Source organism: Mauremys reevesii, linkage group 7 (assembly GCF_016161935.1).
Source record: "Mauremys reevesii isolate NIE-2019 linkage group 7, ASM1616193v1, whole genome shotgun sequence".
Lineage (NCBI taxonomy): Eukaryota > Metazoa > Chordata > Testudines > Geoemydidae > Mauremys > Mauremys reevesii.
In genome coordinates, this window is record NC_052629.1 from 91,209,899 (window position 1) to 91,233,518 (window position 23,620).

The window sequence follows — 23,620 nt, forward strand, 5'->3', positions numbered from 1 at the left end:
ACTATAAAACACAATTATTAAGTGATATATTATTTTCTTCAGTTTCTAACACACACGGCTAATAACTATGAGAAGGAGGGGTGGGAGAAGGGTAGGATAATCAATTTTGGAAGTAACAAGAAAAACATCTGAGCAGAACTGTGTCAGAATATGACCAAGGACACTAATTTCCTGACTGTTATAATCTTTCAATAAAATGTATATTTTCCACTGTTTTAGCTGTATCTTTCAGGACTGGAGACTTTTCTCATGATTTATGTTTATCTTACGCTAAATATCTAGTCAAGTATTCTGTTAATTAGAATAAAATGAACATATATAGCATATACCAACATTGAGAGTTCTTGGGCTTTAATTATCTGAAAGCATTCTATAACTGTCCTTAACCGTGAATGCAAAACTTTGAGTCATCTGTGTAGTCATAAGAATACCAAGATGGAATGATTGCATCATGATTCCAAATGTTTTGTTGTTATATAATAAATTGATTTGACTCTTTTTGGTGCCCCATTTCTTCTTTTTCTGACCCCATTTTCCCTTTTCTTTTTTAAAAGTTCGTGTAACTAGATGTTAGCAGTGTTGTAGCTGTGGTCTGTTTCCTGCTTTTCTCCTTAGCTGGCACTGTGCAAATGAAAGGGGTGGTATAGTAAGGCTATACTTTACTTTGGCCAAATTACATTGTGGAGGAGATTACAAATTGTATTATTACACATGGGTTACAGTGTGTTTATAGAGCTGGCCAGAAAACGCCAACATAATTTTCTTGTGAAATGTTCTTACATTTTCCAGCTGTCTGTAGTGCTTGATACCAGATTTTATACTAGGCCAAATTCAGCACTGGGGTGCAATTTTAAGATGCACTAGGGGTGAAATTGGCTCTTTATATTTATAGTACCAACCAAAAGATACAAGAGCTTTTAAATAGATTTTAGAAAGTCTTGCCACATTAAAAGATGATAGTGAAGGTAATTGTATTAATGATGGACAGCTGGTATTGTGAAACTTTAACAGTTTCCGATATGGTATAAGCCATATGTTGTCTTTGAAATCTCTTTCAATATAAAAATATAACAAACTCTTAAGTGAACTACTGTCAAAGTAAGCAATGCTGAATGTATATACTTCTTATGTTTTAAACACCTTAGTGCATAGCTGCTCCAATATATGATACTTACAGTCTTCCTTTAAACTGGTTTGGCCATAGGTGGTCATAATTTGAATACCTAAGGAGACTAAATAAGAATATAGGTTTTATTCTTTTGTTAAAATTCACCCACCAGTTGCAATCGCACAACTGGTGAAATAAGAGAATCACAGAGGTGTACAGAATCTCTTTAAATTTCATTATGCTGCAGGGACTGGGATCCACTCAAAATCCTTGTGCAAAGGTTTCCAGTGTATTGACCTGAATATCTTTATGAAATATTGAGTAATATCTTGAAATGCAGATCTTATATAATCTTAGCTGTGATTTAGGTTTTGAAATATATTTAGACATGGTATAGCTCCTAACACTGTTAGTATGGATTCTTAGAAGTAATATCTGCAAGTTCTTCACTAGAATAGATCATGTATTTTGGAAGTAATTCTTCAAATCATTCTCTTGATTACTTGCTTATTTAATGCAACATTTGCCTTGAAACATATTCCAGGAGTGTGTAATATGCAAAATAAATTTTACCTAATCTTGCATTAAAATAATCAAATTATTATGCGTTGTTTAAGCTAAGATATACATAAAATGTTCATTAATAAGTGTTAAAATTCTTAGTTCAAATCTATTTGATGTATTCTTTTGATCCTTAGGGTTGTAGTAAGCACAGCTAACTATTAATACCATTAAAGAATTTTCACTATTGTTTTTCTAACATTATTAGCCTATTTAAAATTTGTACATCACTGGAAAATTAATAATTTTGTCAGACTTTGACATAAGAATCCAAAATCTGACTTCTGAAACACAATGTTTCTCATAAATTGCAGTTTGAGACCTGCTGGTCTCTAAAAGAAAGGAAGCTGTTCAGAGGCCAATATTAATGATTGCTGTTATAGACATCTGTGTTTATTGTAGGGAGAAAATGCTGTATGTTAAAGCCACATGCTTTTGTTTGGTAGATAGTAACTGTGTGACAGAATATTAAAGTAGTAGTTTGGAGATAAGGTAAATTATTCAGAAACTAATTTGTAATTATTCTTTATTTTTTTCTGTAGTGGTCATTTGTAGTGGCTACAATTACAGAAATTCCACCAGTTCTCTTTCTTCCCAATTTCCTTGTTCAGAGAAAGGTTCTGAAGCCTCTAAGAACCCAAACAGGAGGAACAATAATGGTAAGCTATTGATGCTTTTTTCTACTGTCTTTCATCAATTTGAATTAATGAACTACATTTTTAAAATGTAACCATTTCCCTTTTGTCATAGATTTTATAATGTAGAGCCGTCTGTGCTTGTGTACCAATGGATCTGTGACTGGGTGGATTTACTAATCCTACACTGGACCAGGGCAGGACAGGGGTTAATGATCTGTCCTAGAGACAGTGGCTAAATCCAGCATGACATTGCAATACCTAGCAGCTGTATCAAGATGAGAGGGCATGAAAAGAGAAACAACCGCTAAGAAGGGGGAGATTTTTGACCCTACTCAGGATGTCATCTGCTCTTACAATTCTTTTTTTTTCTGGTACCATAGGAAAAAGGTTGTGCTGCTTAAAATGAGTTTCTAGTCTGAAATATAACTAGTGAGGAAACGACAGCTTCTTACTGTTCATTTTGTGTATTCAGAAATTCAGAGCTGTTCATTTTAGTGATTAAAATAAGGTTTTACTGCTTTTTACTGCTGTTCGCACTATAGCGGGAGCACAGCTAAAATGAAGTGAGCTGTATTCTGTTTAATCATAACAGAATTGTTTTCCAAGTCCCAATTAGTTACTGCTGTTCTTCCTCACTGCAGGCAGTGGAGTCGCACAGGTGTCACTGAGGGCTTAATTTGTCCTACAGAACCTTTATTACAGACGGTGATATGCCAGATGGAAAGAACCCACTTGAGACTCTGAGCTAAGGCTGAGTTTGAAGGGCTAGTAGTTGGGAAATAACATCTTTTTCGTTCAAAACTGAACACATTTTGACATTGAAATCAGAGAGGCAACAACCACCGAACCCTTCTATGATTTTTGTCAGAGTAGAAGCACATTTCAGAAAGCAAACCGCAGTTCTTCAAGACCGTAGTGGTATTCCATATCTCTTTTCACAGGAACAGACCTGTAGCAGCAAGTTTATAAGTTGAAAATAAATTATCTTATCTAAATTCACAGTTGATGTGATGGCAAATAGATTGTCACTGCATCTACTGCATTTTCGCCCTCCCCTGCCCTTCCCAAACTAGCTGTTACAATGAAGACCCATGGAACGGTACAGAATCCCACATTGCTGTTCCTGAATTATGTTAAGGTTAGCTATTGAAGTGCATTGTCTTGAGGTTCAGCAGTGTACTACTTCTTTTTCTTTCAGCATTAGAAATCAGAATAAAAGATCTATTGCAACTTACTAGCTGATATGGAAGGTGGAGGAGGCGGCGAAGCTATAGGGGAACTGTAAAGCAGCAGCAGTATTTTTACAAAACTGAGAGGTTGTCTATGTTAATTGTCTATCTGTGGGATAATAGGCACTTCACAGCAATCAGACTGTACATTAAAAGCAAGATGCATTTTTTTCAAATTCTTCCCTTGGTGAATAACATCAAAGATTCATTGAAGATGCAAATAACATATAAATACTTAAGGAGGGGTGGAGTAACAGAGGTCACAAGGCTGGGTGGGGAGAACCTCAGTCTGCCTAGATCCCAAGGTCCTCCTTCCCCCTCAACTCCAAACCCCGCCCCCCATGAGCGCATGGTCTGAGTGTGCAATCCTGGGTCTTGTTTACCACTAGAAGCCGGCCCTTTCTGATCCATAAAAACAGGCAATCATCTGACCCGTAGCATCATAAGCAGCACAACTCCTGATTTACAACTAAGGGGACAGAGGATGGGACAATTAACCAGAGAGTAGAGGCTTTTGAAAATCCTAGTGTAGTTTAAATGGGGGGAGGAGGGGGCACCCAGCAGCCAATCAGCCTCCATTCCCTTTTGCCAAGCCAACAGCTAAGCAGAGAACTGCTATTGCGGGGGTGGCAGAGCTTCTCTTCCTGTCAGGCATACATTTTGGGCTTCTCTCATTCCCTGCTGTCCAGTCAAGGTTCTCCCCAGCTATAGGTGGTAAGAGGGTATTATTTAAAGCACCCAAAATAGGAAATTAATTTTACACTTTGTTCAAAAAGTAAATAAAATTAAAAACTTAAAATTAATTAAAATATACTGTTAAAACATCTATTTTATATGTTGTGTACATCATTGCTAGCTTTGGAAAATGCTGTGTACCCAAAAGAAGGGTTGATAGTACCATAAGAAAGGAGACTGCACTATAAAAATGGTGTGTCCGCTATAATTAAAATTCATGGAGTAAAATATCTTGTCCCATGTGTTTTCGTTTATGTGGCAGTATTGTCTGTCAGTGCTTACAACAATCAGTGGGCTTACAGTAAATTATATTAAGTGTTTGTTGTTCAGATTTATGTCTGTTTTAAGAATAGCAACATATTATTGTATGGCAAGAAGCATTCCTGGTGCGAAGGCACATAACTACTAGCGCTGTGGAAAGGACTTGCTTGGTTTTCTACAGTGTAGTGTCTTTATACTTGACTTTTTGAAGTAATATGGCACACAAGGTCAAATTCTCCCTTTACATTGGGGTGGGCAAACTATGGCTCGGGGGCCACATCTGGTCCTCCAGATGTTTTAATCTGGCCTTTGAGCTCCCACCGAGGCTTGCCCTGCTCCAGAGTGCCAGCCAGGGAGTGGGGTCGAGGTCTTGCCCCACTCTGCATGGCTCCTGGAAGCAGCAGCATGTCCCTCCTCTGGTTCCTACACAAAGGAGCAACCAGGGGGCTCTGCACGCTGTCCCCGCCCCAAGTGCTGCCTCCACAGCTCCTGTTGAACCACCTGGCCACATCTCTGCGTAGGAGCTGGAGCGAGGACATGCTACTGTTTCTGCTCCCAACCCCCTCCCGCACTCAACTCTCTGCCCCAGCCTAGAGCACCCTGCTGCACCCCCAACCCCTCATCCCTAGCCCCACCCCAGAGCCCGCACCCCCAGCCGGAGCCCTCCTGCACCCCAAACCCCAATTTCATAAGCATTCATGGCCCACCATACAATTTCCATACCCAGATGTGGCCTTCAGGCCAAAAAGTTTGCCCACCCCGCCTTCCATCCTTGAAAGCCATGTACATAGTGCCAGTGAAAGTGAGGGGGACCTATACACATGTAACCTAGGGCAAAATTTGCCCCATAGCTCTGAAGAAATGTTGTGTGAGTCATTAATAGATACTCAAGAAGAAATTACTACAGCTGTCATGGGGAAAGCTCTTTTTGATGTTAATGAACCTGGTTAGGTTCCCAGAGGAGTTTGTCATTAATATTTAATTGTGAATGTATTATTAATTAATTACTGTTGGAAAAAATACTTCAAATTAGCATTTGCCAGAGGGAAAATATGTAGTGTTCTTAGAATTCGATAACAACATAGTGTTCAGGCTGCACAGGGCACCATGTATTTTTAGTCCGCATTGCAAATGCAGTAACTGTAACTCAAAGAACTTCAGAAAATGATAGAATTACATATTCTAATGATAAACAGCCTCAAGATAGGTACTTACTTTTTTTGGTTTCTAATCTGGGCTAGATCTGACCCAGTGGCCTAGAGATGAGGAAACTCTATATCTACATTACCTATCTTTTGATCCACTCAGCCTCATCCAGTAGTTCTCACATTGAAGTCAGAATGCTTTCCCTGTTGAGTCAAGGTAAACTTTAAACTCCCTTACACTGAACTTTTTTTTTTGTCAATTAAAAAAAAAATGTAAGCAGTATTACCGAGGGCACTGCACTGGGAGTCAGGAGAACTGTGCTTTCTTCAGTGCTCTGCTTCTCACCCGCTGTCTGTTTGGGCAAGTCGTCTTACCGCTCTGTGTGTCTGTTTCTACTCACATCCTTTCTTTGTCTTTCCAATTTACTCCCAATCCTGCCAAAACGTACACACATGCTTTAACTTTATGCACGTTGAGTTCAACAGTACTGCTGACAGTACTTAAAGTTAGGCATTTGCGTAAATTATTGCAGGATTGGGGCCACGGATTTGTAAAGTCTTCAGGGCAGAGACAGTATCTCGTTATGTTTGTAAGAGTGCCTTGCACAACGGGCCTCTGGTCTTGGTTGTGGCCCCTAGATGCAACTGCAGTACAAAGAATATTATAATCAGAATTATTCCTGTTTTTAATTTTTAGGGCAGATTGCCAGTATCCTTTTTGTAAAAATTCCATCACAGTAAGGCAGAACTAGTGACATTATAACTACCCTATTATTTAGATGAATTATAGATGATTGTGGGGAAACAGCTATAATTTTCTACACATGCTTATTTAATAAGATAAATCTAAATAGTGTTTGAATTCTTACTTTCAGTATTGTTTAGCATTTAGTCACAAAATTTTCATGTTTTTCTTCCCAGGTTAATGCTCAACATTTTATGTCCAGTGTAGGGACTATTTATAATATTAATTGGCATTTATATAATGCTATATTTCCAAGCACTCTATAAACATGTACAAAATAAATTGCCTTCCCTTGTTAAAATTTCTGTTCACTGGTGCTGTAAACTGTACAAATTGCTTTCCCTAATTCTACAAATGAAATGTCATCTTTGTTTGTCAAGAATCTCCAGTTTCCTGCAAGTTGTTGGAGTCAGTCATGAAGAGGTATTCTGGAAAGAAGTAGAATTGATAGCTGGTGGGTGGGCTGAGACAACAATCTAACGTGTATGGTTGTCTGTTGTGAGCATTCAGAAATCGCTTTTGACAATATGACTTAATTAATTTTAAGCACATAATGGCATCTTAATTAATTCTCTTTGTGAAAGATTCATTTGCTTACTGGTCATTGATATTAAACATCTAAAGCATTTTGTAAAGTTTGAATCTGTTTTCTACATAATCATGCTCAAATGGTGTTGCAAAAACTGTTTGATGATTTTCAAGACTTCTAGTTTAACAGCATAATTACTTATCCTTTCTGATGTGACTTACACCTTCTGAATGACACAAAATTCTCTGACCAGGTTAAAATAGGTAACTATATACGTACACATACATTTGGCAGAAGCATTGCTAACGTGTTGGTGAAGATGAGAATTAAATAACATAGCAGATCATGAAATCAAGTAGCAAACTGGGAAATGTAGCAAAGGGGAAAGATTTTACATAAATTACTAACAAAGGTGGAAAAGTGGCAGAAGAGGTCATGGCTCTCCTGTGGAGATTACACCCATCCTGAAGATAAAGGTCCCATTTCCCTCTTCTTTCTGCCATGGGTTGTGGAATAGGATGGACAGCTTCTACTGCCAAGTCACCTAGGCAGTGCTGGGGCCAGTGGTACTCTCCATATTTGTGTACTGCTACAAGTTGTTGGGTTTTGATTAGGGCTGTTAAGCAATTAAAAAAATTAATTGCGATTAATCATGCGATTAATCGTGCTGCTAAACAATAATAGAATACCATTTATTTAAATATTTTGGATGTTTTCTCATTTTCAAATATATTGATTTCAATTGCAGCACAGAATACACAGTGTACAGTGCTCGCTTTATATTTATTTGCACTGTAAAAAACAAAAAGAAATAGTATTTTTCAATTCACCTAATACAAGTACTGTAGTGCAGTCTCTTTATCATGAAAGTTAAACTTACAAATGTAGAATTATGTACAAAAAAAATAAAACCATGTAAAATTTTAGAGCCCTAGTTCAGCCAGTCGCTCAGGCAAGCAAGTTTAGTTACAGTTTGCTGGAGATAAAGCTGCCGCTTCTTGTTTATAATGTCACCTGAAAGTGAGAACAGGCGTTCGCATGGCACTGTTTTAGCCGGTATCGCAAGATATTTATGTGCCAGATGTGCTAAAGATTCATATGTCCCTTCATGCTTCAGCCACCATTCCAGAGGATGTGTCCATGCTGACGATGGGTTCTGCTCAATAATGATCAGATTTTGGAAGGCACTTCAGATTTGTAAACCTTGGGTCAAGTGCTGTAGCTATTTGTAGAAATAATAATAATAGGAGACATACCTATCTCCTAGAACTGGAAGGGACCTTGAAAGGTCATTGAGTCCAGCCCCCTGCCTTCACTAGCAGGACCAAGTACTGATTTTTGCCCCAGATCCCTAATTGTCCCCCTCAAGGATTGGGCTCACAACCCTGGGTTTAGCAGGCCAATGCTCAAACCACTGAGCTATCCCTCCCCCCTATAATCTCACATTGGTACCTTCTTTGTGTTTTGTCAAATCTGCTGTGAAAGTGTTCTTAAAATTAACATGTACTAGGTCATCATCCGAGACTGCTATAACATGAAATATATGTCAGAATGCGGGTAAAACAGAACAGGAGACATACAATTCTCCCTCAAGGAGTTCAGTCACAAATTTAATTAATGCATTATTTTTTTAACAAGCATCATCAGCATGGAAGCAGGTCCTCTGGAATGGTGGCTGAAGCATGAAGGGGCATACAAATGTTTAGCATATCTGACACGTAAATACCTTGCAACTCCAGCTACAAAAGTGCCATGTGAATGCCTGTTCTCACTTTCAGGTGACATTGTAAATAAGAAGCAGGCAGCATTATTTCCAGTAAAAGTAAATAACTTGTTTGTCTTAGCGATTGGCTGAACAAGAAGTAGGACTGAGTGACCTTGTAGGCGCTAAAGTTTTACAGTTTTGTTTTTGAGTGCAGTTATGTAACAAAAAAATCTACATTTGTAAGTTACACTTCCATGATAAAGAGATTGCACAACAGTACTTGTGTGAGGTGAATTGAAAAATAGTTTCTTTTGTTTATCATTTTTACAGTGCTAGTATTTGTAATAAAAATAATATAAAGTGAGCACTGTACACTTTGTATTCAGTGTTGTAATAGAAATAAATATATTTGAAAATGTAGAAAAACATCCAATAATATTTAATTAATTTCAATTGGTATTCTATTGTTTAACAGTGAGATTAATTGTGATTAATTTTTTTTATTTAATTGCGTGAATTAACTGCAATTAATCAATAGCCCTAGTTTTGATATCATTGGGCATGGGGTCTACCTTTCTTTTTAACATCAAAAAATATCTTTCCCTTTTTTGACTGTGTTCCCCCAGTAACTTTCCTTCTCCTCTCTGGTCTTCAAGTTCTATTTCCTTTTTCCCATTACACTTTAATTATATCCTTACTTTCACTGTGTTTTCTTAAAGATCAAAGAAGTTAGGGACAAAGGGAGGGTGGAAATGAAGGCGCTTGAATGTATTGGTAACAGTTTCTAATGCTGTTGGACTGCCCAAAGTTGCCTTGAAAAGTGGAAAAAGTAGGCATACTATCTGGAATATTATCCTTACTTACCTTATTCATAAAAGATTGCTTAACAAAGAGTGCAGAGGGAAAGTGATAAAGTCATTGTCCAAATTTTGGGACTCTTATGAGATGTGTCCTTTTATTAATATGGATAAAAGTAGCTGAGGTAGAAACAAGTGTAACTTCTTCAGTATTTATTGCCAGTGCCCAAAGTGGAAAAGGCAAATGTAGACCAATGTGTGAGAGGTGAAGACTTAACTGTATGTGGACTTTAGTTTCCTCCCTATTAGATCCCATTCAAATCTAAAACAATCAACTTGAATATACTTACTTGCAAATTGGACAGTGACAAATAGGGTGAAATTATGCCTCAGGTACATCCATACAACCTTGTTGATTTCAATGGGAAGGCATAGGGATAGTTGAGGATAGCATTTGGCCTGCAGTTTTTAAGCATTTGTGTTACAGGGAAAGAAAAATAATTCCCTTCGCTTATGAGTGTGAGAGGGCCCTGGCCATGCTGCTTAAAACTCTTTTTATTTTCCTAGTAGTGGGTTTCCTCTGAGTGCTATAGTGGCTCTCTGTCATCACCTCTGGCTAGTCCTGCCGCACTGCCTGGGAGCCTGCACTGATCTCTGCTGTATGATGTGAATCGCTATAGACAGTTCTTCGTGATGAGACCAGTGCTGATGCCATTTCAAAAACGGTCTATTCGGTATTCATAAATACGGCTATCTAGAAGAGCTTTGCTCACTTTGTAAGCTCTTGGGGCTGGGACTGTTGTGTTAGTATAATGCCTAGTGCAATGGGGCTCTTACTGTTACTGTAATACAGGGGCGGGCAAACTTTTTGGCCTGAGGGCCGCATCGGGTTTCGTAAATTGTATGGAGGGCCGGTTAGGGGAGGGGGTCATGGCCCAGCCCCCATGTCCTATCTACCACCCCCGCCCGGCCAGGACTCCTGCCCCATCCAACTGCCCCATTCCCTGATGGTCCCTCTGGGACCCCTGCCCCATCCACACACACCTGCTCCCTGTCCCCTGACTGCCCCTGGGCCCCTGCCGCCCCATCCAACCCCTCCTCTCATTCCTGACGGCCCTCCCGGGACCCCTGCCCCATCCACACCCCTTCTCCCTGTCCCCGACTGCCCCAGAACCCCTGCCCCTCACTGCCCCTGCCACCCCACCCAACCCCCTCCTTCCTGACTACCCCGGGACCCCTGCCCCAGCCACCCACCCCTTCTCCCTGGCCCCGACTGCCCCCACAACCCCTGCCCCTCACTGCCCCCTGCCACCCCATCCAACCCCCCTCCTTCCTGACTATCCCCCGGGACCCCTGCCCCCATTCAACCCCCTGTTCCCCCCAACCCCTATCCACACCCCCGCCCCCTGACCACCACCCCGGACTCTCCTGCCCTCTATCCAACCCACCCTGCTCCCTGCCTCCTTACCGTGCTGCCTGGAGCACCAGTGGCTGGCAGTGTTACAGCCGCGCCACCCGGCTGGAGCCGGGACATGCCACCACCGCCACCGCGCAGCTCAGAGCACTGGGTCAGGCCGGGCTCTGCAGCTGCACTGCCCAAGGAGCTCACAGCAGAGCCTTGTGCCGGCTCCGGCAGTGGAGCGAGCGAGCGAGCTGAGGCTGTGGGCGAGGGCTCCATCTAGTGTTGAAACTGAGAAGTGCAACAGAGTTGAGCTCAAGCGCCATGTGCGGGCCATATTCAATTATATTTTCAGAATTTGCTGCGGGCCAATAAAAACTGACCCGCGGGCCGCAGTTGGCCCGCGGGCCGTAGTTTGGACACCCCTGCTGTAATACAAATAATAAATAACACTAATGGCCATTTTTTGGTCATGATTTCCATTACACTATGTTCCGAGCCTTCTCTGGCTCTCATCATAGAAATATCATTCCACTTCTAAAAAGCATAGTGTCTGCCTGCATAAGCTTATTTCATCGAGCAATAAATAAAGGCCTAAACAGTCCATGTGCTCTTAAGAATTCAGAAATAGAAAATATGTGCCTTCTGGTGCTGCCAGTGCTGTTGCTAGTGTTATACTGCTTCATTAGTCCCTCTTGCAGTCTGTGATGGTTTTTGAATTTCTAGGGACTTTTTTTTTTCATGAGAAATACCTGGGAAGTACACTGAATGAGGAGATAGTGGAGAAGCACTGTGACCTGTGGGTCCTGCCTTTCAATAATTCCTCCTCAAGATCTAATCTGGATAAATTGGCAGTGTTTGGGTAGTAAAATATCCCCACTTCCCCCACTGGTTTCTTAAATATTAAGTAATCTTCTGGAGGTATCCAAAGACCAATCTTACTGATGGAAGAGCTCCTTGTCTCTCACTTTGAAGCTTTCCAGTTCCCCTTGCAAATGCAATTTTCATCCCATCATTTTTGGGAAATTATTTTATTTTATTAGAAATTGTAATATGCCCTTTAAAAATATTTGACACTTGAAGTACCTATAATTTATCAGTCATCAGGGTAGTGAAAGAAAATAATGTCTGCCTTCAAAAGCAGAAATGCTCCTTTAAGGCTGTCTGCTCTTTGCTAATAATATTTCACATTTTTCTTTTCAAAGTTCAAGTTTTCCTAATTCCAGCGTAGTGTGCCTTTTCTTTGTTGATTCTTCCCCTTCTTTGAATGTCATTTGGGTACGAAAAAGAGCAATGGTCACCATTTCCAGGTATCTGAGGAAAAGGATTGATGATGCTCATCATTATAAATGTTACTTTGTAAAAAATCCCACGACGCTTTGCTTATTGCAGGTTTTCTCACTGGAAACCTTAAGTGTATCGATATGTTTGCAGTTATTTAGAGCTTCTAAATGGGTTGTTGGGAGGATTGTTATAGAAACTGGAATGATATGTTTGGAAGTTTTACCCATTTGAACAATTTTTTCATATTTTCTGCACTTTTCAGTTTGGTTACTAGGGGTCTGTGTTCAGTTTATTTTCGATGCACAATCTCAAGAGAATGAAATATAGGCTAGGCATCATGTTAAAGGGTCTCTTTCAGCATGCCTTGCTCTGGTAAAACTTGGTAAAGCTTCCATTGACTTTAATGAACATCTGTAGTGACTATGTGGGAACCATAGAAATGACTAAGCGGGGATGGGGGAGTACAGAATAAAAAACTTAATGCCATAGTTTATACATTCCTGAAATTCTTAATTTTTTCTTAAAGGCAGGAAAGCTTGCCATTGACAGAGGCTGGGCAATCAATGTGGGTAAGTAAAAATGTAATTAACCAAATGAAGTTTTACCAACTACTTTAAAAATAATTTATTTCCTCTCAACGTTTTACCTCAAATTTAAATATCCAAAGTTAATTTTAGAGAGGTTTTTAATTTTGGAATTTTAGAGACGAGAAAAATAACTTTTAGAGAAAATTAATTTTACAGAAGAGAATTTTAGTTTCCTAGTCTACTATAATCCATGTTGCTGTTTTGTGACAAAACAATCAGATTCTTCTAAGAAAAGAGAACAAACAACGGAATGCTAATTTGTGGTGATAAATCCTAATTGTTTTGTTATTAACTAAATAAAGGTAGACAATATCAGTATGGTATTTACATGATAAAACCTAATTTTTCAACTCTATGATTCCATGACTAAAGCAACAGAAGCTCTTGGAATGAGACATGTAGGAAATTATAGAAGACAAAGTGGGATTTTGAAGAAAAATTACATGATTTATTGCAACAGGTTTTTAAATTTTCATTAAATGATATTTTAAAAAATCAAACACGTCATCAAATACCGCCTCAATGGCAATATACAATGAAATATAGTATGTTTTATTTATATGTGGTTATCAACTGAAATCATAACAAAACTCAAAACCGAAAGAGTATCCATATTTATTACCAGAATAATTTTTCAAATGCCACGTAATAATCAAATCTCTAATTCAGGGGTTGGCAACCTTTCAGAAGTGGTGTGCCGAGTCTTCATTTATTCACTCTCATTTAAGGTTCCGTGTGCCAGTAACACATTTTAACGTTTTTAGAAGGTCTCTTTCTAGAAGTCTATAATATACAACTAAACTATTATTGTATGTAAAGTCATTACCTTGAATTTGGTTTTACATCATTCACTGTCGTCATTATCCTGTGTTAAGTGCACCATGGAAGCTTAACAGTGGCTTATTAAATAAACACCTAGTGTGAAATTCACTCCATGGTCAGCACGTGGCCTGTGCACCTCTTAAGTCACTATTCTGGAGAGGAAGGATGGTCCAGTGGTATTAGTACTGACTGGGGTCATAGAAGACCTTGGTCCACTGATGACATTGTGAGAAACCTTGGGCACTTAATTTCTCTGTGCTTCAGTTTCCCCTCTGTAAATGGAGATGATAATATTTTCCTACCTCACGGGGGTTTTGTGAGGAGATAACCTTATTGAAGACTGTAAGACGTTCAGATACTACAGTAATGGGGGACATATAAGTACCTAAGATAGATAGATAGATAGGGACTTAAGTCATGCATAGGCAATCTAGGCAAAAAGTGTGCTGGCCCTCTACACATAGGTAAATTTCATCCCTAGTTTGCAGACAAGGATGACTATGATTTTAAAAAGATATGTCAGATAATAAAATTTTAATAGAAGTTATACAAATAATTTGTTGTTCATTACTTAAATTATATATTCATTTTCCCTAAGAAAGTAAGGTTTAAAAGATACAGTACTTTTTGAGAGATAATAAAATTGTTTGAAACTTACTCAGATGAAATATTTGATGGGAAAGTAGAGGATCTTAATTATGGGCTCAAACGCTATGAATAAGAAAATGTTATTTGCTTCCAGTGTTCTGTTCCTCATCTTATATTGAAAGATAATCATTGTAGACACAGTTTGTATCCATACTTGCCAAATTAGTAACAACAATCAATATGGCACTTCTGAAAAACCAAGTTAGCAATTTCACTGTACCCTTCTTGGAAAACTAATGTACAGTATCTGCTAAATTTTAGAGGAACACAGAGACCACTGACAGAGTCTAGTTTGGCATCCTGCCTACAGCAGTAGCCAGTACAGAAGGCTTCAGAAGAAGGCAAAAATAAAGTGGAAAAACATTTAAACTTAAATCTCTTGAGGGATAAATTCAGAGTTTTCACTTTACATTAATATTTCTTTCCATCTCATTTGGAGAACACAGGTTTTTTGGAGGAATCTTACTGGGCTGGAGGAAAATTCCTTTTACTCATATATAGAGATTCCTAAATAGAGATTCGGTGTTCCAATGTATAAATTATTGACATTTAATACACACTAAATGATGCTAGATTAGAATTGTTGAGAGATTCGTTCTGACTGTAGCATGATTCAAAGTTCTTTTATTTCCATAACTTGCCGCAATGCGGTTTCCCTTCAGCATCCCAAATAGAGACCATATTTCATTTAACTCAACTGCAGGACTTCATTGTTCTGTTTTGTCAATGTCCATTTCTGTTTCACTACAAAACTGAAATATTTAATGCATTTGATGAATCTACAGTGTGAAAAAATAAAAGTTAATGATTTGAGAAATGCAACATGTTTTTTATGGGCCCATACATTACATTGCTAACCATCAATTATCATCACATTTGCATGCAAATCCTATCATGAGGTAAATAAATAGCAATGGCACCTAACTACATTATTTTGCTAAATACGTGTGCAATAATTCTGCCACAGAAGAAAAAAGAGCACTCCAGAAAGAGAGGTACTACACTGAAGTCATAAATATCCATTTCTTTAATCAAAGAATCTTTGGTCTCTCCCAGCCACAGAAATCTTTGAAATGTGTTGTAGTGAGAGTTTAGTTACAGTAGGTTTGAATTTTTTGTATTTTTAACCATTTGTTTGATGTTTTTCAGTAGGTCAATTGGAATGACTGAGATCACTTCATTTAAAGAGACTTAATTGTAATAATAATAAATTATAAAGAGTACAGTGGAAATAAATTTGGCCTTCTTTCTATCCTTTCCCATAGTACTGCAAAAGGAGGAAGGTCAATGACTGTAGAAGGAATAGTCAGAGTTATAATTAGCTTTTGGATTTCACAGAGGTCACAGATGTTGGATTTTCCCCACCTTTTTCGTATATTTGTATGATAATTCTAAAGATGGTAACTCCATCATATTGAGCATCTGGGCAGCCATCATGTCTTAAAAAGAAGAATTTGAGCAAGTTTGTACTTCCAGAAAGAGAGAGAAAAAAAAAACAAATTTGTTATGTGTAAATATAAAATATTACCTCTTTCATTCTTCTGGACACATCTTTCTATTGTTTCTTAGTATAATCCTCTAGAGAGTAAACATCCAGTATGAAAAAAAACAAACAAAGGCAGACATGCTCTGTGGAAAGTCAAATGAAATTATGTTTGTCAGTTATATGGGTCAGATATATGTAGCTGGCTTAGCAGTAAAGTGTTATGGATTTTTATATAAAAATGTGTGATTAAAAATAATTAATGGTCTATACATTTTTAAAGAGCAACTCTTAAAATCCATTCTTGATCTTAGTGTTGACTCAAAACAATATTTTGTATCTATCCTACAGTTTAATGGCCCATGGATGTAGGAAGGCCTTGGGTACATTGGCTGTACTGACTGACAGTCAGTGATGGTTCTTGTTTTGGGCTGTTGCTGACCCCTGACTTTCAGTTTGAGAAGAACTTGCCCATCCCATCCCATCCACCCCACAAGTTAATTGGGTACATTTTGAGGGTTTTCATTCCCCCCCTAGATAATTCATTAAGTTATTACTGTGGTAGAGGAAGGTAGTATTCCACCATGCCTGTTACACAGTTACTGCCTCAAGTAGGTTTACCCTTTGCACTTCGATAAGTTGAATTGACCACCTGCTTTACTCTAAACTAGAGCACATGGCGCTTGGTGGGTAGGCCATGGATGCAAAGTGCCTTACTACAAAGGCATGGGTTCTAATATAATGTATAATTGTAGGGAACACCTCTCCTTTGAGCCTAGTTCTTCATATGGTTGCAAGATTTCCAGGTTCTGGGACCAAATCACTTTAGATTGGGACACATACTGCTTCTTTATCTTGGGACCTGATAGGCCAGATATATAAAACATGACATTGAATGTGATATGCTACCAGGACAATGAGTTAGGGGGTTTAGATGCTCTGTTCAATTTAAAAAAAAATGATGGCCATTGCTTAAGTAAACAGCAAACAAACATTTGCAGTGACAGTGTTTTCCATAGTATCTAGCTTTTTAGCCTAGTATTTCTTTAAAGTTACATTTTTACATTTAGGTGGTGGCTTCCATCACTGTTCAAGTGATAAAGGTGGAGGATTTTGTGCATATGCTGATATCACACTGGCTATTAAGGTAGGACATTTAAAAATAATTTTCTCTACCATTTGTATAAATGAAAACAATTATCAACATAAATTTCTTAAATCAGTAGTCTAACTTGCATCTTAATAAACAGGAGTAAACAAAACAGTCTGTAGACAGGTTTCAGAGTAGCAGCCGTGTTAGTCTGTATCCGCAAAAAGAACAGGAGTACTTGTGGCACCTTAGAGACTAACAAATTTATTTCAGCATGAGCTTTTGTGAGCTACAGCACACTTCTTCGGATGCATAGAATGGAACACACAGACAGGAGATATTTATACATACAGAGAACATGAAAAGGTGGAAGTATGCATAGCAACAGGAAGAGTCTAATCAATTGAGATGAGCTATCATCAGGAGGAGAAAAAAAACTTTGAAGTGATAATTAAGATGACCCATAGAAGATGTGAGGAGAACTTAACATAGGGAAATAGATTCAATTAGTGTAATGACCCTACACTGGCCAAACCGGACAGTCTCTACGCAAAAGAATAAATGGACACAAATCTGACATCAGGAATCATAACATTCAAAAACCAGTGGGAGAACACTTCAGCCTCTCTAACCACTCAGTGACAGACTTGAAGGTGGCAATTTTGCAACAAAAAAACTTCAAAAACAGATTCCAAAGAGAGACTGCTGAACTCGAATTAATTTGCAAATTAGATACAATTAACTCAGGCCTAAACAGAGACTGGGAATGGTTGGGTCATTACACTAATTGAATCTATTTCCCTATGTTAAGTTCTCCTCACACCTTCTATGGGTCATCTTAATTATCATTTCAAAGTTTTTTTTCTCCTGCTGATGATAGCTCATCTCAATTGATTAGACTTTTCCTGTTGGTATGCATACTTTCACCTTTTCATGTTCTCTGTATGTATAAATATCTCCTGTCTGTGTGTTCCATTCTATGCATCCGAAGAAGTGAGCTGTAGCTCACGAAAGCTCATGCTGAAACAAATTTGTTAGTCTCTAAGGTGCCACAGGTACTCCTAGTCTGTAGACAGGGATCAGTATTAAAGTAGTCTAGGGACTGATGCTGAAGCATTTATTCATGCATAACTGTCACTGATGAGGGCAATAATTTTGTGGAGAAGGGCTGCAGAATCAGATTCCTGCAGGTAAACATGACTCAATACCGTTTGTTACAATTCTTCCTTTAAAATAAAAATACTGTTTAAAATACCATAGGTTAATTGTCTTAAAATCTTCAGTGGGAACTGTCCTGATTCTGCAATTGGTGAACCTGGCACCCACATGGGGTTCCACTGATTTCTACTTAAATTTGCGTGGACACAGGTATCCGACCTTAGGATCTTACACTAAATGCATTTTGTCTTCCTAGATAAAAATGTGAAGTCTTTGAAAATAACCGTACAAGGGCGGGGAGAGAGTTTGAAATACTTGATTATATTTAGTATCGTATGTTCTATAAACAAACAGCCATATGTAGAGGCTGAAATAAGACCTCCTGTAACTAAGACTTAATTACTCTTACAAAGTATATCACAGAATATTTGCTAGCATGCTATAAAATACTACCAAAAATAATTAGTGTTAAGATATAAACAAATACAGTACACTATATGGTGCAGTGCCCTAACTTCTTTTGGATGTTAGTTTACTGAGTTGAAAAATCTCTTAATCTGCCCTGGGGCTCCGAACTATTCCAATGCACATTGGAGACTATAACTCTTCCATAGTTTGTACATGTACTAAAGACATTTTTTACTGTCCATTAGTTAACAATAGTTACTGTTATGACTCAAAGAATTTTTTTAAATGTTAGTGTGCTTTCTCAGTCATATGAAGTAGCAATAAATGAATTCCACTACTAGTTTATAAAGTGACTTTGTAAAATAAAGTTTGATCCCTACTACAACATTCTCCAACTTTTTTGAGAGAGAGAGAGGGATACTCTTTATGCACATTCAGTCTGTGTCATTATCACAAACCAGGTAATAAATTTATCCTACACAATCCTTTAGAAATGTAAGCCATTGATGATGTGATAACCTGCATCACCTCTTGTAGTTCTAAACACAAGAAGTGGGAAATTGGTTTTTTTCAATTATAAGGTTTGAATCTGAAAGCTAGCCTATAAATGTAGTTCATGTATATAATGTGATGCAAATACATGGATTCTCTTTGTGTATTGGGTCCATAAGCGTCTCAAGATAATTGTTTTCAAACCCTAAAAAACCCTCTCTCTGTTTTATGTAATTATTCCTTCACATATTGTTAAGTTTCCATAATAAAGTGTTTCAAAAATATTTAGCCCTTAATTTTTGGCAAATAAGAAATATATACAGTGCATTCAATTAAAAAATGAGATTTACCATGCCAAGTATCCAGCTTCCATTCTAATCTCTCATCTACTTTCCTAACTGTAGTTTTATTTTTTTCTTTTTCCTCTGTACCTGCCTATGATTCCAGTTTCTATTTGAAAGAGTAGAAGGAGTGTCTAAGGCCACTATTATAGATCTGGATGCTCATCAGGTGAGTGATTCACGTTTGGTGCTGTTAAAAAAAAAAAAAAAAAAGTTTAACCAAAAAGCAGAAATCCTCAAAAATACCATTTTTCTAACTGTATTATGGTAAAAATGTAAGTTACAGAATGCAAACCTCAATTGGAAAGGATTTAGGAAATAAATGTGTAGCATAGTAGGCACAAAGCACTCCACCATAACTCAGTTAATTACCTGACCTGATATTTCTTAACTTGATATTATTATGTAATTAAAGAAATAGTTTCTTAGTTCGCTGACACACAAATACAGTCCCAATTTTTTAATAAGTTATTGGAGAGCCTGCTCTTATCTATTCATTAGTCTGCTAATCAATAGGGTGCTGGTTTCTGACAAAGTGCCATTGGGATTCAGGTTTGGTTGATGATTCCTTCAGTGCTGATTACTGTGCATCTTCTCTAGATTATATTTAGTAATCAAATCAATCACGTTTGTCGATTGTTTTATAGTTTTTTCTTCATGCATAAACTATTTTTAATCCTTATCTATCTAGTTCTAAAAATTTGTTTACCTAAGTTTGCTCCTCTATGATTAGCTTTTAAGGTTTTTTTATTTTTCTCTTTGCTCCTCAAACTTCATGTATCATTTAGCTTTCTTGTATCACAGTGCATTAAATCAAAACTGTAATAAGAAATCCTTTTGAGCCACTGAGTTAAGATCCATAGTAAGGGGTACTTTTTGTTGCTGCCTAAGCTAAGTGTCCTGCTGCAGGCACCAACGGATCAGCTTTCTTCAGATCACAAGTATTGATAAACTCAGGATTTGGCTTTGGAGGGTGAGTTTAGCAGTACATGCTAAACCTTAGGACTGGGAAACCAGAGAGTTGATTTGTACAGTGAGTAGGATTCAGAAAATTTTACCCGTGTTGCCAATGCCAGGAGATTGAAAAGCATGAGTCAGGCCTGAAAATATCATTAGGAGGCTTTAAGAAAAACACCAAATATCACAAGACTTTCAATAAAATCACGAGAGTTGGCAAAGCTGAAAATATAACTGTCATTTTCCCTGCATGTGATAACTTAAATGGAACTTTCACTGTAAATCAGTTGCATTTTAAATATTTTTTCTAGAATTATTATTTCAGGTAAACTAGGGAGTGGATCCATGCTCATTGAGGCCCTGTTCAGCAGTCCAACCCTAGTCACTAATGCTTAAGGCCCTTAATGTGCTTAAGGCCCTTGACTGCAATGGCATTTAAAACTAGGGCTGTCAAGCGATTAAAAAAATTAATCGCCATTAAAAAATTAATTACGATTAATCACATGATTAATTGCACTGTTAAACAGTAATAGAATACCATTTAAATTTTTTTGGTGTTTGCTACATTTTCAAATATATTGATTTCAATTATAACAGAATACAAAGTGTACAGTGCTCACTTTATATTTATTTTTTATTACAAATATTTGCACAGTAAAAAAAAAAGTATTTTTCAGTTCTCCTAATACAAGTACTGTAGTGCAATCTCTTTATCATGAAAGTTGAACTTACAAATGTAGAATTATGTACAAAAAATAACTGCATTAAAAAATAAAACAATGTAAAACTTTAGCACCTACAAGTCCACTCAGTCCTATTTCCAGAGGACATGGGTCCATGTTGATTACGGGTTCTGCTCGATAACAGTTCAAAGCAGTGCAGACCGATGCATGTTCATTTTCATCATCTGAGTCAGATGCCACCAGCAGAAGGCTTTGGTGGTTCGGGTTCTGCAGTTTCTGCATCAGAGTGTTGCTCTTTTAAGACTTCTGAAAGCATGCTCCACACCTCATCCCTCTCAGAGTCTGGAAGATGCTTCAGATTTTTAAACCTTGGGTCGAGTGCTGTAGCCATCTTTAGAAATCTCACATTGGTACCTTCTTTGTGTTTTGTCAAATCTGCAGCGAAAGTGCTCTTAAAATGAACAACGTGTTGAGTCATCATCCGAGACTATTATAACATGAAATATAAAGAGCTGGAGACATACAATTCTCCCCCAAGGAATTCAGTCACAAATTTAATTAACGCATTATTTTTTTTAACGAGTGTCATCAGCATGGAATCAGGTCCTCTGGAATGGTGGCCAAAGCATGAAGGGGCATATGAATGTTTAGCATATCTGGCATGTAAATACCTTCCAATGCCAGCTACAAAAGTCCCATGCAAATGCCTATTCTCATTTTCTGGTGACATTGTAAATAAGAAGCAGGCAGTATTATGTCCCGTAAATGTAAAACAAACTTGTTTGTCTTAGTGATTGGCTGAACGAGAACTAGGACTGAGTGGACTTGTAGGCGCTAAAATTTTGCACTCTTTTGTTTTTAATGCTGTTATGTAACCAAAAAAAAATATCTACATTTGTAAATTGCACTTTCACGATAAAGAGACTGCACTGGTGCACTGGTGAATTGAAAAATAGTTTCTTTTGTTTATCATTTTTACAGTGCAAATATTTGTAATAAAAAATAATATAAAGTGAGCAGTGCACACTTTGTATTCTGTATTGTAATTGAAATCAATATATTTGAAAATGTAGAAAAACATCCAAAAATATTTAATAAATTTCAGTTGGTATTCTATTGTTTAACAATTCGATTAAAACTGTGATTAATTGCAATTAATTTTTTGAGTTAATCGCGTGAGTTAACTGTGATTAATCGACAGCCCACTTAAAACCATACTCAAATGCTTTGCTGAATTAGGGTCTAATGTCTTGCATGGGAAGGATGATTAACCTTAAACTTGTGTAAGTTTAAGCAGCAGTTGAAACAGCATGCTTTAACTTTTTGCCTCTTGAGACTCTAGGTCACCCTTTTGCTCCTCTGAAGAGGATAAAAATATTTCACCGTAACTCTTTTCAAGAAGAATCAACAAGGAGCATCCCCAGTTATGTGGAGAAATTTTGTTAGATCTGTGTATGTTTTCCTGCTTATTGCAGATGACATGGGGAAGAAGAAAAAGGCATCTTGTTTTGCTTTTTGTGGACGTGTTTACAGCATTTTTTTGAATACCTAGTTCCAGGTAATGATTTGGGTCCAGTGGCAGTCTTTAATGAAAGCCCCTAAAATTAAAATGTTCATAGGTAAAATTTTGGTTTTTGAAATGTATTAGATTAGAGTACATATGACTACAGTGGCTTTCATGAAGTACATGGTTACACATACAGTGTGTGTTGTGATGTTGTACGTCTCAAAACAGTTACTTTGAGCAAGAATTTGCAAGAATCTTTACATAATTAAAAATTTCACAAAAGAACATAGACCTTTTTGATGCATGCTCACTTCCCTGCCTGAAGACATATTTGAACACTACACACATTGTTTTGGTACCAGGATGTTGTTCCTGAATGATATCCCCTGGTAAGATCTTTGGCAAGCATATAAATTGTGTCAGGACATATGCTGTCCAGTAGCATATGGGAATATTCTATCTTGTTTGTAACCATTTTTAATAAAACTTTATTCAAATCAGCACCTAGATAACTACAGTGATGGGTACATTAGGAATACCTAAGAGAAATCTCACCTGATACTAGTCAGGATATCAGGATTTTAATAATCCATTTAGGGTTTTCAGGAAATCTTTACACTTTATCACCTGAGACACTTAGGTTTTTTTTCTTTTGTGGCTGGAGTGCCAAAAGGAATGAACTCTTCTCTTGCTACTTTTTGCAGCTTCTGACCCAGCTTTCTATAATGATCTCTGTAATGTCTTTTATTCTTTGGCAAGGGGAACTTTCCAGTGTACTTCTGATCCTTGACAGTGACCTCCTGAATGAAGCTATTCTTAGTTCTCTTCAAAGCACATGCTCTGGAGAATTATTTTCACTAGTAGACATTTCTTATTCAGTAAACTAAAGAAAAGCTGGCCATGTTAAGGTATGAACAGGATGGATGAACTCTTTCTTCTATTGTTTCAGACTTAAAAACAAAAAGCGCACGGCTCCTGCTTTATTCTTAACTGAGTGTAACATAGCTAAGCACTGTAATTTAGTATTATATCTGACAGGGGCGGCTCTAGACATTTCGCCACACCAAGCAGGGCGGCATGCCACGCGGGGCTCTCTGTCGGTTGCCGGGAGGGCGGCAGGTGGCTCCGGTGGACCTCCTGCAGGCGTACCTGCGGAGGGTCCGCTGGTCCTGCGGCTTTGGTTGACCACCGGAGCCGCGGGACCAGCGGACCCTCTGCAGGTGTGCCTGCGGTAGGTCCACCGGAGCCGCCTGCCGCCCTCCCGGTGACCGGCAGAGCGCCCCCCGTGGCATGCCGCCCCAAGCACGC

General features: G+C 38.0%; 1 protein-coding gene across 10 annotated transcripts in view; it reads left to right on the forward strand.

Moving 5' to 3' along the window:
• The window catches only part of HDAC11 (histone deacetylase 11), a 130,201-nt gene that overhangs the window by 58,442 nt on the left and 48,139 nt on the right, over positions 1 to 23,620 (forward strand). For all 10 annotated transcript variants that reach the window (XM_039546057.1, XM_039546058.1, XM_039546055.1 and 7 more), the window contains 4 exons: positions 2,212 to 2,328; positions 12,663 to 12,705; positions 16,747 to 16,823; positions 19,272 to 19,334. In XM_039546057.1, coding sequence (XP_039401991.1) covers positions 2,212 to 2,328; positions 12,663 to 12,705; positions 16,747 to 16,823; positions 19,272 to 19,334 — 300 coding nt within the window. The remainder of the gene's footprint in view (positions 1 to 2,211; positions 2,329 to 12,662; positions 12,706 to 16,746; positions 16,824 to 19,271; positions 19,335 to 23,620) is intronic.